The following is a 15,080-nucleotide window of genomic DNA, read 5'->3' as shown; positions in this document are numbered from 1 at the left end:
AGCTGTCGGGAAAACAGTGACTCAGAGGCAGGGCGGGGGGAGCAGGGAGCTGAGCAGCGCTGCCCCCCCCCCTCCAGGGCCACTGGGAGCCCCGGGGGCAGCACGCAGACGGCTCCTTCTCTGCAGAGCCGGGGGGGGCCGGGCCCCTCTGCCATGCTCGAGGCCGGCTCAGCCCCCGGCCTGACGTGGGGTGGGTGCTGCGGCCCCCGAGCAGCCTGCTGGGGCACAGCCTGCCAGGCACCGGTACGGGGCAGCGGCTGAGTGGGTGCCCCTCAAGGTAACTGCCCCTGCCCGGCACAGGGGAGGGCAGCTGGCCCACCCCCCCCCCCCCCCCGGCCGTGCCCCCGCAGCCTGGCACGTCCCTGTGCTCCTCGCTGCCTGCCAGGAACAGCCTTGCTGCCTGGACGCGGGCCAGGCTCTCCAGACAGCGCATCCTCAGCTCCCCCCCCGGGAGGGCTCTGTCTCAGCTCTGTGCAAACAACCCACGGCATGTGGCCCCCCCCCCCCAGCCCCGGCACAACCCACAGACTCCGGCTGCGCCCCAGGGTTGGGCTCTGGGAGCGGCCCCGAGCACCCTGCACCCGGCTCCCCCTCCCCAGGTATCGCGGTGGAGCCAGGGCAGGACGAGGCCTCTGCAGGAGCTGGTGCGGAGCGGGGTGGGCTCCTCGCTGCAGCGAGAGGAGCGAGCCGGGGCCGGCCTCCAGCACGGCAGCTCCCCAGGGAAGGGCTCTGCAGCCCTGGAGCTGGGCGGCAGGAAGGCGAGGGAAGGCGCTGCTGTGCTGCCTCCTGGCCCTGGGGTGGGTGAGAGGCAGCCCTCAGCCCCTCTCCCCGCCCTGCAGCTCCCCATGCAGGGGCCGTGCTGCCCTTCCCAGCCGAGCTGAGCCCCGGGTGGCCCAAATCCGCCCTTGACAGCCAAGAAATGCCCGGCCAGGAGGTGCCCCTGCCGCTGTGAGCCAGGCCCTGCACAGCAGCCCGCTGAGGAAATGGGTACCAGGCTGTGTCCATCCCTGGCCCTGCAGCCTCACACCGGGGGGGGGTCTCACAGGGCCCCCCCGGCTGTGCCCAGCTTCCAAACATCCGCACGTCTCTGCTGACGCTGCCCCGGCTGCGTGGGGCTGCGCCCAGGGGGTTTGGCCCCCCCCCGGGAAGCTGCGGAGCGCAGGAGCTTACCACCACCTAGCGGCCCTGCTGCCAAGTGCGGGGCCAGGAGAATGAGCCTGGGCCGGGGGCTCCGCGGCTGCTGCTCCGAGCTGGGGCTGGGGGGCAGCGGCTGCCCCAGTGCTGCCCGCGCCCAGATCTGGCTCCGGACCCGTGACAGAGTTGAAACAGGGCCAGAGCAGCCAGGCACGGAGAGGAAAATGGCTTTATTGCGGGCTGCCGGCACCCCCACACCCCAGAGAGCTCGACCCCATCCCCGTGGGTCTGGGCGGGGGAGGCTGGGGGTGTCCGGGGGCTGCAGCGGGTGCCGGGGGCAGGGCAGGGCTCCAGGACCCCGCGTGGGGCCGGGACGCTGGGATCTTGGTGCAGCGGGTTCGGGTAGGAGGGGGCGCCTGGCGCTGGGGTCGGTCTGTGCAGGATCCACCTGGATTTGGGGAGGGGGAGAGACGCTGACGGTGGGGAAGAGGCCGCTGAGACACAGCCCGGCCCCACTCACATCAGCGGGGCAGCGCGAGGGGAGCGCCTGAGGGGCCGTGTGGCAGCGCCCCTGGCACCCCCAGCCCTGCAGCCCCTGGTCACTGCTGTGCCGGGCACGGTGGGGACTTCCCCGAGCTGTGCCCGTGTTTGCTGGCCTCGCGGTCTCACAGAAAGCAGAGACCAGAAGATGGAGCCAGATGGTCCTGGAGGCTTGGGCAGAGCCCCCCCTCAGCACCCACCTCCGTGCCCTTCCCTGCAGGTGCACCCTGGGGTGCCGCCCCTCACCTGGGTGCCTCGGTCCCTCATCACTCCTCCAGGTCGTAGGCAGCCACCAGGTAATCCTTCGGGACGATCCCAACGGTGTTGTTGAGCTCCCCGACCCACCAGCCGTACATGTTGTACTCCTGGGGAGGCACAGCAGAGGGGGGGGGTGTTAGTGCTGGGGCAGCGGGCACGGCCCCGCTCCCGTCCTTTGGTGGCTGATTTACAGAGAGCAGCCCACACCACGAAAATCCCCCAGACCCACCTGTCCCCTGTAAATCCTGCTGGGCTGCACCTCAGCCCTATCCTTCCTCCTCCCCTGCTCTCCCCTTTGTGTCCCAGGCCCTTGCCCCCGCAAGCCCCCAGGATGCTGATGGAAAACACGGTGTGGGGAGGGACAGGGGCTACCTCCCCCGCTCCCTCACGTCCCCCGTGCCTTGCCATCTTCTCCAGACAAGCAGGAAAAATCCTGCTGCAAAACCAGAAGAAAAAAAAATCGTCCCTTTGCTGCAGCCTGGAACCTGGGCGAGCTCCCCAGGACGCGGGGGCTGGGGCCGCACCCCAGGCGTGAGGAGGAGCCCCCAGCCCCCGCTCCGCCACGGCCCGAACACGATGAGGTATTTTAAAATAATTTCTGCTTTGATGAATTGCCGGGTAGTCCGCGATTGCTCATAATCAAAGGGAGGAAAATGCAAATGAGAGCCAGCCGAGAACTCGCGGCACCAAGCGTTTATTTCACTGCACAGTGCCAAAAAGAATTAAAACAACATTAAACTCCCAGCAATAATGTTTAAGTCCTCGTTTCCAAGTGCCAAATTGCACCACTCTGGATCATACAGATGTTCGTTAATTATGCTAATTTTTATTAAACTATTAAAACGAGGAGTGCACTGGCACAGCAAGGCAGAGCCCAGTGCAGGGTGAACTCTGCTCTCGTCTGGAGGTGCTAATTTACATCTCGCTAACGTGCTGCTGCCTGCTACCGGGGCTGCTGCGTGCCTGGGTTTTGGGGGGGGGGAGAGGAGAAGGAGGGAGCTCGAGGATGGTTTTACTGGAATCTACCTAATTAGACGCTAATGGGGCCTCTGCGCTCGGTACCTGCACGGACCCGGCTGGGGGGGGAAGCAATTTAGCTGAGACTTTACAGAAGGGACTGGAAACCGCTCATCGGGGAGGGAATTGCTCCATCGGGGTTGGTGGGCGCCGCGGGGGGAACCGGGGCCCTCTGTGGGGGATGCTGCTGGGGGCAGCACCCACAGGTGCTGGGAGCCGCGCTGGGGGCCTGAGGGGGTCCCCAGCACCCAGCCAGACCATGGCACAGGGCACTGGGCAGTGGCCAGGAGGAAGAGCACAGCCTCACGCTGCGGCAGGGCCGTGCCGGCCGCCTGGGAGCCCCTCACAGCCTGGCACACGGCAGGGAACGGGGTGCGGGGTCACCCCCCCAGCGCTGACCCACCTCCACAGTGCCCAGGCTGCCCCTTTCCTACCGAGGCACCTGCCCGGCCGTCCTGCACATGTTGTGGTGCCGAGGTTCAGCCCCAAATTCAGGGACTGGCACCAAACCCTCCCCCCGGACCAGCTCTGGGCACCAAAGCTCCCTGCCCTGCTCCCTGCAGCTCCTCTCATCTCACTCCTGCTGCAACTCTCAGATTTTCTCCCAGAACGAAGAAAAACCCTCAAAGCACTTTCTGCATTTAATTCCCGAGATCCCTGGTGCCAATCGAACCCAAAAGCAGACGCTCGTTCAGATAATCGCCAACAATCGGGGCTTTTATGGCGGGCTGGTGCACGGGGCTGTAAAAGGATTTATGCTGCTAAGCTCCATCAGCAAGGGAAAAGGAGAAGGGGGGGGGGAAGAACCAAGACTATAACCACAAAACAAAACAAAAAAACCAGCAAAAACCCAGCCCCAAACCGCCACCACCTAACCAGAAGGAACAGCAAACCCATGAACAAACCCAGCCCGGGGACATCTCCCGGCCACAGGCAGCCCCGAGCGGATTCCCCAGGGGCAGGGGGCGGGGGAGCCTGGGCAGCGCTTGCAGCCCCCGCCGGATGGAGGCTGCCTTTCATTTCTGGCTTTTCCTGCCGCTTTGTGTTTGTGCTGCCTCGTGTGCTGCAGGCTGGCCACGTCCCTGCTCCGCACGCTGCTGCCACAGAGGGTCAGAGCTGCTGACGTCCCAGCCCCAACCCCAAACCCGCTCCCGTCTGGCCGCTACCGCTCGGTTTGTCCCCGTACCTCTGGGAGAGCCAACGCTGCTGAGGAGGGGGCAGGCTGAGACCCCAAATGCTCAGCTGCAGGCTCCCTGCGTCCCCACGGCCCAAGCAGTGACAAGAACGTGGCCAACCCCCCCCTGCCCCCTCCCAGCCCCGTGTAGATGGGCACCCCGTGGGACCCTAAACCCGCAGCCACATCTCCCCAGCAGCACCTGCCCTGCCACACCAGGCTCTTTGGCAAGCTCAAATCATCCCGATGAACACCCCCGGGCCCCCCGCCGAGGCAGCGTGGGCTCCCTTCCTCTGCCGAGCGCTGTGGGGAAAATATTCACTCCCCACGGGTGCTCCCAAGCCCTTCTTGCCACCGCGCTCCTTTGGCAGCCCTCGTAAACAACCCCTTTGGGCTCCAGGAGCACCATCCATCACCCTGCCTCGCACAGAAGATCAATGACGCTTTGATGGATGCCGAAGGAAAAGCCAATCAGTCAGGGACTTATCGGTTTATGATTGCTCGGCCCCATTATTAGTGCTTGTGTGTCATACATTATTGTTAGGAAAATGGAGGGATCTAATTCACAGCGAGGCACGGCGGGCGCGCGAGGGGTCGGCTGACACCGGGGAGTTTTATACCGGGGCAGCTTTACATCGACTCACCTCGAAAACCAGCTCCGAGCCACAGCGAGCTCTGCAGCCGGGGGTCTGCCCATCCGCAGGGACCCAGAGCCCGCGAGGGCTGGGAGCGGCCTCCCCTCAGCTGGGCTGGTGCCCAGAGGGGCTTCCACCGGGGCAGAGCAGTTCAGGAGGTGCTCACCCCACGGCCCTACCCTGACCCCCAGCACATCGGTCTTTTGTAGGGTAAATCCTTTCAGAACCAAATGGTTCCCACCTGCCTCCCGTGATTCAGCCCCCAGCTGCTGCGAGGAGCTGGGGGCACGCGGCCGGGCCCTGCTCCCCCCCCCTGCCCACACGCGGCCCCCAGCCCCCAGGGCCCCCGCGCCCCAACCCGGGGGGAGCCGGGGCTGGCAGCAGAGCGGAGCGTGGCGGTTCCCAGCGGGGGGAGCTCGGGCAGGGGGAGCTTTGGCAAGGCAAACAGCGGGTTCCCTCGGGACACGTCCTGAGGCCTGCACGGGGAGGCCGCCCTGAGCGCTGCCGTGCAGGATTTGGCCCATGGCCGTTCTCCATCACACACAAGCACCCAGCCAAGCGAGGCAGCACCAGGGGCCAGGACGCCCTACGACGAGCAAGCCCCGGGGTGGCTGTGGCCGGGCAGACGTGGGGGCAGCCGGCCCCCAGCAGCCACTGTGCCGGGGGGGCTGCGCGGGGCGTGCACAGATGGCCACGGCTGGGCCCCCGCATGGCGCGGGCAGGGGGAGCGGCTGGAGCCCCGCCAGCCGCCGGGGCAGGAGGGCCGCGAGCGGAGCGGGGCCGCGGGAGGCAGCGGCGAGTTCAGAGACAATAGCGGCGGCAGGAGCCGCGGCGCTGATGGGGCTGGGAGCTGATGTGAAACTGCCGTATTAATATTTATTCCATAAAGCGCGCGGCTCCCAGCTTTGCGCGGCTCCGCCGCGCTCTGACCGCAGTACCAACCCTCAGGCACCGCAAACACAATTTGAAAACAATGTGACGGAAATGTTTAATCTGCTCAGCCCATCTGTGCTGCGTATTTCTCCAGATCTCCCTGAGAGAGGCGCCTTCGAATCTCCACATTGCCTTTAATATTCTCCTAAATCACCTCCCCACTGCACTTCAAGGGCCATTGCTACAATATCACAGGTTCATCGAGAGTGCACGGGAGGAGGGGGGTGCAGGGAGGGGAGGGTGAGGGACGGGGGTGTCGGCTGGGAGATTTTTTATTTTAAAATATTTCCCAGGGATGGTGTTCCTGTGCCCCTCGGACAGGCGAGAGAGAGAGAGGAGGGAGAAACGAGGGGGGAGAATCAGAGCGAAGTTATTGTGCCATTGCTGGGAGGTGATCAGCGAGGCTGTTTAGAAGCAAACGGGCTGGAATAGAGCAAAAATCACTTCCAAAGAATCACTTTTATTAATCTCCTTCCTCAGCCGTCTGCCTGCGCATTCGGCTGCCTCGCTCCTCTCCTGAGAGCCCCCTCCTGCTGCCAGCAGGTGCCCGCGTGAGCCCGGAGGGGGGGCAGCAGGGGACGGGACGGGGCAGGGCGGGGTGGCCCATCCCATCCCATCCCATCCCATCCCATCCCATCCCATCCCATCCCACCCCATCCCACCCCATCCCACCCCATCCCAGTCCCCAATCCCATCCCAATCCCATCCCAGTCCCCATCCCAGTCCTCATCCTATCCCAATCCCATCCCAATCTCATCCTATCCCAGTCCCCATCCCCATCCCAAATCCCATCCCAAATCCCATCCCAATCCCATCCCAGTCCCATCCCATCCCAGTCCCAGTCCCGCCCCGCTGGCAGCGGTGCCCGCCCGGCGTTGCCATGGCAGCGGCCCCGGCTTCATTTCCTGCGTCCCGCGGGGCGCGCAGCCGGATCCACCTGCTCCTTCCGACCCTCGCGGGGTCATCGTCAGGTCGCCAGAATAAATGAACGTGAGCACTAATGATGTGTTTGCTGGCTGTTTATGCTCTCTGTGTGTCAGGGGCACTCACATTTAGAGAGCTCATTATGGCTGCAATTAGACTGCACCATTGCTAGATATTTAACTCCTTTTTCTTTTAAATTAGCATTTTAATAACGTGCTTTGAGCAGGGGAAACAAAATGACCATTTTTCACGGACAAACTTCCTAGCTGTAGGTGCAACTTTAATGGCAAAGTTGCAAGGGAGGTAAAATAAGCTGAGGCCTGTTCCCCTCTACCTATTCCTTCCCCTCTCCTCCTCCTCCTCCCCGCCACGAGGAGGGGGGATTTTTATTTGCTTTATCGCACACTCCATTTCCTAAATTTGTTCTGCAGCCAATTATTTTCGCCTTTAAAGTCCTGAACACTCACGCCTGATGAAAATTAGCAGCCATCTGAGTTAAACTCTGCCTGTGACCTGTGAAGAGGGCTCGCAAGAACTGCGGCCGTGCGTGTGCACGCGCGTGTGCAAGGAGCCGCCCGCTCCCCGCTGCCCAGGCTGCGAGGGGTGCCGGGGGTACGGGGGGAGCCGTGTGGGGCAGCTACGGGACGGGTTTATCCCAATCCCTCGCACAGGACCCCCTGCCCGCCTCCCTCTGAAGGTCGCTGCAGTCAGCCCCCCCGGCAGAGCGGGGCCATGCACAACCCGTGCTGGGTGGGGGCCGGGGGCTGGCAGCAGGGCCAGGGCCCGGGAGCAGCACCGGGAGCTCAGCAGGGCCTGGCAGAGGGCCCGTCGTGTTCTGTGCCAAGCGCAGAGCCTGGCCCTGGCCGGCACAGAAGTCTCGGCTTCATCCCCCCGCAGCACGCTGCTGATGGGTAACACAAGCCCCCGAACCGGGCATCCCTCCCCAGGAGTGGTGGCGGGGCCTGGGGAGGGGCGCGGGGCCGGGACCCCCACGGAGGGGTGGGCGCTGCTGCGGGGCCGCCAGGGCCGGGACAGGGTCACCGGGAGCCCGGCCCCAGGTCCTGCCACAACCGCGCGGGTCAGGAGCTGGAGGCCAGGACCCGGGCCCGGCAGCACCCCCAGGGCCCCAAGGCGACGCTCCCAGGGCTGCGGAGAGCTCAGCAGGGAAGGGGGAGGAAGGAGAGGAGGGAGAGAAACTCGCAGCCCTTGCGAGAAGGATGCTTTAAACGTTCCGCATCCGCTCGGCTGTACCTTAGACACCGCCGCTTCATAAATACAATACGGATAGCACAGGCTATAATTTGGTGATAGCTACCCCAGGACATATCTAGATACACTTCTGTTATTTTAATTAAATACTGCATTATGGTTTGTGACAACTTCATCGCTATAGCGTAAATGAATTTGGAATTAAAGTCTTACTTAGGCATTCCACTACTTCTACCCCCTCCCCTCCATCCCTCAGTGTTACAAAGCAAAAGGCTATAAAATCAAGATGTTTGTTCATTTACAGATGGAGCAGCTTGGGAAAAAAAAAAAAAAAAAGGGAGAAAAGGAGAGGCAGCGCGGAAGCGAGCACGAAACACTCGTGGCTTGTGAGCATCCTCGGGTGGAGGACAGCACGTCTCCGGCTGCAAATGGGAGATGCTGCACGTTAATTGTGTGCGCTCCCCTTATCTTCCGAACCGGGCTCCTCGGCACAACTGATCCCCAGCTGTGGGATTTCTGGGCACGGCGCTTTTGTTAGCAGTTAATAGCCCGGTTTTAATTTTTAACTATTGATTTGTGACTGCTCCATAGAGGAAGAAGCGCTGAAGTTTCAGACATTCGGGGTTTGGTCCCGGGGAAGGGCACGGTGCTGCCTTTCTGGGGCACGCGCCGCAGCCTGAGACAGAGTTACGGCAACGGAAACTTTTGTTTTATGCCCAGGACCGGGAGTTTCAGTTCCATCCATCTATTAACTCGTCTCTAATGAAACTAGACCGTACGTGACATTTTGCAATATAACTGCTTTAAATGTTACCACATCAATTGGTTTAAATGTTACCCGCGCCTCATGAACCGGGAGATGGTTTTATAATTATCTCCGTCTCTCTCTAACGAACAAAGATTTCTACTGTCTGCTGCTATTTCACATTAGCAAAGGAAACAAGGATGCGTACTTGAAACACAGGCGCTCAACAGGCTAAAATATTAAAAAAATACGCAAGGAAGTTGTGACGACGGCCGAGGTGTTGGCTTGTCACATTTTGGCAAATCTGTGCCAATTTCGAAGCCTCCGTGATCTGTTTTGCCTGGGTGCCAGCTCCTGCAGATTAACCACTCTCCAGACAAAAAGGGCTCCGACCCGTCCCTCTGCACACGTTTGTGTGTGTGTATGCAGGGTATAACACGGAAATCTCTAACCCGACTGCAGCCTGGGAAAGTTATGGCCGGGGAGGGACGGGTTTACCAGCGACACCCCACTTCAGTGTCTCCTGGCTCCGCAACCCCAAGTGAAATTTCCACTTCCATTTACGAAGCAATCTGGGAAATCACCAGGCATTTGTTACACTGGAAACAAAAGCGCTTTTTTGCCACCCATTCGAAGCAGGGCACCGCCGCAAATGTCACCCCCGCACCTCCCCGGCAGCTTAGCGAGGGGCTCGTTACTAAATCTCTGTCTCATAAAGGCAGAGTTGACTCTGGAGGAGCTGCTGGTTATAACGGTGGCTTTGGAAAATGGAAGCATTGTCACACTTAAAGACACAAATTTCCCCCGTAATATATTCGAATGGAAACCTCTGAATCCAATACTACATGGGCATATCTAATAAATTCACAATATTTCAGCCTCAACAGCCTACAACGGTTAGTTTTAAAGATTTATGTGGTAAAAAATTACTCGGTGATGAATATAGTTTATTCTGCGCAGTATTGGAGGGTATAAGGAATTAAACTACTGTCTTTAGCAGTGAATTTATTATTACCTCTGTCAGAGACGAAGCCTTTAACCGCATTTATTATGAATTTCAGGGCAAAATAAATGCCGGGGGCCGCCCGAAGCCCCCACACCGAAGCGGGACCAGGTGCCGGCACCGGCCGCAGGCCTGGGGGGGGGGCTCCGGGCCCCCGGGGGGGGGGCTCCGAGCCCCGCGCTGCGCCCCGGCGGCCCCGGCCCCCTTTTGTCCTCGCCTGCGCCGGGCGTCCCCTCATTTATACAAATTACCTGGGAGGAATGAGGCTGCCAGGGGCTCGTTCTGGGCGATTGGCTCCCGCCGGGGGGGCGCGGGGCCGGCCGCCGCGCGATGGCCTCGCTCCGGTGTGACCGGCGGGTGACCGCTGACTTCCCGCTGACCCCGGCCGCCCGCCCCGTGCCCCCCGCCGCCGGCCTCCCCCCGGCCCCCCCCCCCCGCCCCCCCCGCCCCGCTCCCCGCCGGCCGTTCCCGGCCGTGCCGTGCCGCTAGGTGTCAGCACCCGCCCGCGCTCGGGGCCGGCCGCCGGGAGCCGCCGGGACCCGCGGGGCGTCGGGGCTCGGCTCGAGGCGAGCGGGAGGCGGCGCTGCGGCACGGCCGGGACCGGGCACGGGGCCGCGGAGGGGCCGCCACGCCAGCCCCTCGACGGGACCGCGGCACCCCCGGCCCCGGGGCAGCCCCAGGGCCCGGCGAGGCGCTGCGGGGGCATCACCGGAGCTGCCCCGGGGGCCCCGCTCCGTGCCGCCACCGGCCCGCGGCACCCGCACCCGGCTCCCTCCTCCTGCGGGTCCGTGCTGCGGGCAGCCCCCGCCCCGGGGCTCGCCCCTCACCCTGCAGCGGGGCCAAGGAAAAGCCCTCGACGGCCGCGGGCCCCTGACCCCCAGCCAAGGCCTCCCGGACGCTGGCACGGGTGGCCAGGCAAGGGACGGAGGCCGGGGGGACGCGGCAGCAATGGGATCGCTGCAAGGAGGGACCTCGGGGACAAACCCACCCTGTCCCCGGGCTGGGGCACGGGTCCCCTCCATCACGGCCTCTCCCACCCACCCCATGCCCGCAGCCCCCTCGCCAGTGCTCTGGGCTGCTGCCAGCTACTGCTGTCCACTAACCCCCAAATCACTTTTCCCCGCTGTTGATGCTCGAAATGTCAGACAGGACCCGAGCAGCAGCCGGCATGTGTTTCAAACACACCAGATGGATTTTTATATTAGCTACTATTTCATGTTCAGACAGAGCGACCGCACCGCTAAAACTGCAGCCTCGATGCTGCCGAGTTTGCTTCTGTGAGATTAATTCTGCGAAATTAATTGGGACAAGATTGAAAAGGAAATTAAAATGCAGCTGAGTGAACAGGCTTTTCAAACACCTTTCCCCTCCGCTCGCCTCCCTCCTCTCCCCCCTTCGCCCTGTGCTGCCTCAATTCTGCTGCGGCCGCGAGCATCCGTCGCGCAAAGTAATTTACGGGGGAAAAGCTCCCAGGACCGATCGGTTACGTGTGAGGAAGCCAGCACAAGAGTCGCAATCTGGAGCCACTGAAGAGAGCAAAAACCCTGCCGTGACTCCAAGCTGTGTCCCCGAGCTGGCGGGGCAGCGCTGTGCTGCTCTTCCCACGCACCCGGACGGGATCTGCTGAATCCGCTCGGCCGCCGGCGGGACGGGCTGGGGGGGGCCGGGGCTGCGGCCAACGGGGGTCACCCCGGGGACGTCCGTCAGCTGTTCCTGGCAAACCCCCCCTGGATAAACGAGGTGACAAGCCCAGGCTTTGGGTTCAGGCCCGGAGCATGTCAGCCTCGTCTCGCTGCTGTAAAGCAGCGGGGGGCAGAGTTGGTAAATGCCGCTGTAAAGTGCTTTGAGATCCACAGATGGGAAATTCTCAGCCTTCCAGAAAGACACAGTGACACCAAGAATAAAAGCCGCTCTCTGCTGATGCCAAAGATGCAGCTGCCTTCACGGGGATGCACAGGAGCTGGCTTCAAACCCACCCCTAAATGTCAGCTGGGCCGCACTGCGCTCGGGGAGGCGGACGAGCAGCCGGCGGTCGGCCCCCACCGGGCTCGGGGCTGCTGCGGCACCAGCGGTGCCCGGCTCATGGCCCACCGGGGGAGCTGCAGGCTGCAGTCCCGGCCCCGCCACGGCACAGACGTGCCCGGCAGGACACTGGGAGCCCGTGCCAAGGGTCCAGCCTCAAGGGCTCAGAGAAGGCCTCCAAGAGGAGGCCTGACGCTGCTGCCTCCGCTCCATTTCTACCACGGTGACATCCTGTGCCTACCACCAGGAGGCAAAATTAAATCCTGTTCTTTTTCTCAGCTGTGAAACATGGTGTTGGTCTTAGCAAGCCTCAGACTCTTCATCCCCAAGGACCTGTAACCCACCGCTGCATGTGCTGCCCTTCCCTGCTTCGGGTTTGCTCAGCCTCCCCCAGGCAGGTGCCCACTGTGGGCAGCGGGGGCACAACGGCCGCCTGTCTGCCAGCAAACTGCAGCGTGCCCCCATCCCTGCCACCCCGCGGAGGATGCTCAGCACGTGGGTGATGCTGAGCCCTGAGACGTGGCTGCCAAACCTCCCTGGAGAGGGGGCTGGAGCCAGGGACACAGCGCAGGAAGCCAAAGGCACCGGCTGTGCTGGCACCTCGGCCGAGGGCTGCTCTGCGCAGGGCTGATGGCGTTGTTCCTCCCGCCTTGCTGCCAGAGCTGCACCGAGCGTGCAGTCGGGTTGTGTGGTGCACTGCAAAACCACCCACATAACACAGCCCCCACTGCATCGCTGTGCCCGTGCCAGATCAGGGTGAGAAGCGAAATGCCTCCCACAGAGTGCCCCTGGCCCCGCTCACCGCTGCCAGCCGAGGCCACTGCAATCAGGCGGGGAGCGGCTTGGAGCCAGGGCAGGGCCCTGCGGGGACGAGTGGGGCTGGCAGGGTCACAGGCACCGATGGCTGCCGGTGGCCCTGCTCTCACCCCTGAGGACCTGCTAGTGCAAACAGGTAATTTATTCACCTGCGTGCGCCTGCCGAAGAGAGCCCTGGTCATACTCGGCTGAGCAACTCAATTACCCCTGTAATACCTGAGCAACAGCACGCACAGACTCCATTACTGCGAAAAAAATCTTGCTTTGGGGCATTTCGAGTGCCACATGTGAATGCAGGAGGCACGGACAGGAGCGGCACTGACTGCTGCAGGCAAAACCAGGGTGACAGCGGGGACACGAGCTGGCTGCTCCTTTGGCTGTGGGAAGGGGAAGGCACAGAACGGGGAGCAGGATGCTGGGGTCCCAAGTGGGAGCTGGACCCTGGCATCTCGCTGCCCCCTCCACTACTTGAACATAACCCTGCACCTCGATTTTCTCTGTTCACCGACCTCCCCAGCTCTCAGGAGCTTGTGTCCGAGCCGCAGCCCCATGGTGGCAAGCGTGGGGGTCCTGGCGGGGCCCTACCTTGCTCAGGATGTAGATGAGGTCACCGCGGTGGAAGGAGAGCTCGTTGGGGTGCTCACCGCTGCAGTCCCACATGCCTTGGTAGTAATTGGCGTAATCTCGCTGGGGGCCTCCTGGGAAGCAAAGCGGAAAGGTGAGGGAGATTACATGGGGAAATGCTGGGGAGAGGGGATTGCATGGGGAAATACTGGGGAGAGGGGATTGCATGGGGAAATACTGGGGTCATGGTGTGAAGTGTCTGGAGAAAGGGGCTGCAGCCGGTCGGTATTTGGGGGAAGACAAGAAAAGATTTTGGGGGAAGACGTTGGTGTTATTTTGCATTTCAGCTGAAAAGTAAAGGCCTGAAAACACCACAAGAAAAAATGGCAGGTCAATAAATAAATGCAGAAACATGATAAGTAAAAACGTGCGAGCACACTGACACGTGGTTCAGCTTCAGGAGACCCGAACTAAAGCTGCTGGCTACAAACCACAGGTGGACCAAGCCCTCCGAGTCCCTCACCTCCTCCCCCAGCCCCCTCCAAGCTGTGCCCGTGCCCTGGGGGGGGGGCGCGTGGCACCAGCCGGGCAGTGTCCCCCCCAGTGACGGCTGCTTATTGGCCATGCCAGAGGCATGGAAGAGGAATACCACTAATTAGCATCGGTATTTGCACGGGGCCTCTGGGAGGGTGCTGCGGGGGAAGGTGACAGCCAAGTTTGTTTATTCATTAAAGAAGCCATGCAGGGGATTTCGGCCGATTGAGCAGGGCCCACTCAGCAATCAAACGGCACTGACTTCTCAGCCAGGACTGCCCGGAGCAGGATCAGGGATGGGAGGAGGGCAGGGAGCAAAATCTGCCTCCATCCCTCGCTCCCGGGCGGTCAGAGGAGGTCCGAGAGCGCCAGGCGCGATGCAGCCTGAGGGTGGGGACGGCTGCGCCTCCGCTCCTGCCCTCAGCCGGGGAGCTGTGACCACAGGCTGTGCTGCAGAAAGGAAGGGAACACGTCAGCCAGCAAACTCAATTTTTTCCTCCTTTTAGGGGGAGGCAAATGGTTTGTTTGCTGGAAGCCGAGGGTTTGGGCTGATGAAACCGCCAGCAAACTCCGTGCCAAGGCTGGGGACTGCCCTCAGCAAAATGTGTGCGTGGGCTGTATGGAAAGTGTCACAGCAGCATTTCCAGACCAAAACATTGCCATCTTTGCCATTTCCCATCCCAAACTGGCCCAGAGACCATGGAAAGTGGGTCCCCATGGGGCTGAGATCTTCCTGCTGCACAGTGGGACCAGGCGGCTGATGCCGTGCGCTCCAAGAGCCCCGTGGCTGACGGAGATGCTGCTCCGTCCATTTTGCAGGCTGGGGACACAACTCGTCCCAGCATACCCAAAGCATCACAAAAACACCCAAAAAACAGATTCGCAGCTTTCAAGCACACAAAACAACCGTTAAAACATGCACCTGGACCGAAGGTTTCAGTCAGGAGACTGTTCTGGTGGTGCAGCACCAAACTGAGGGTGACTCCCGATGTCACGACAGGACACCGCTGCGATGATGCCCCCAGGGACAATTAAACCCAATAAAACCACATTCTGCAGGGGGAGAGTCGAGCACCAGGGCTGTACCAACGGACTGTGCTGCTCTGCCATGCGACTGAACCAAGCCCAGAAAGCATAAATAGAAAATATCGAGCACATGTTGGAGGAAATGTTTCTAATATGGTATAAGGGACTGAGTGATAAGGGTGCATCTGGAGTACTGTGCCCGGATTTGATCACCTAAATATGAAAAAGGACATTACAGAGATGGATAATGGTACAGCAGGGAGCAACTGGAATGACTCAGGGACTTGGGGAACTTAAATAGAAAGGCTGGGAAAAAAAAAAAGTAGGTCTGCATCCTTTGGAAAGTATTAAAGGGGGAGCACGCAGTGGTGAGGAAAAGATTGTGAAGGGAATAGAAGGAGTAGGAGCTGTTGAGTTATTTAAGCTTGTACAAAGTGCAGGAACCAGAGGTTATGAACTGCAGGCAAAGGAAATATCAGGGTGTGCAGGCACGGAGCAAGAGGACAAAGCAAGCAGCAGTTCTGGTAGCAGCCAGTGAATTGTGTA

At 61.4% G+C, this 15,080-nt stretch overlaps 1 protein-coding gene across 4 annotated transcripts in view; it reads right to left on the bottom strand.

Annotated features, from left to right (window-relative positions):
- Positions 1–1,345: 1,345 nt before the first annotated feature.
- SKAP1 (src kinase associated phosphoprotein 1) overlaps positions 1,346–15,080 on the bottom strand; it is a 142,870-nt gene continuing 129,135 nt past the window's right edge. For all 4 annotated transcript variants that reach the window (XM_068660676.1, XM_068660675.1, XM_068660678.1 and 1 more), the window contains 3 exons: positions 12,996–13,108; positions 1,921–2,039; positions 1,346–1,582 (listed from right to left, as the gene is read on the bottom strand). In XM_068660676.1, the coding sequence (XP_068516777.1) occupies positions 1,941–2,039; positions 12,996–13,108 (212 nt within the window). In that variant the 3' untranslated portion in view covers positions 1,346–1,582; positions 1,921–1,940. The remainder of the gene's footprint in view (positions 1,583–1,920; positions 2,040–12,995; positions 13,109–15,080) is intronic.

The sequence above is a fragment of the Anas acuta genome, chromosome 25 (assembly GCF_963932015.1).
Source record: "Anas acuta chromosome 25, bAnaAcu1.1, whole genome shotgun sequence".
In the NCBI taxonomy this organism is placed as follows: Eukaryota; Metazoa; Chordata; class Aves; order Anseriformes; family Anatidae; genus Anas; species Anas acuta.
Note: the sequence above shows the minus strand (reverse complement) of the source record. Positions and strands in the feature narration are given on the sequence as shown.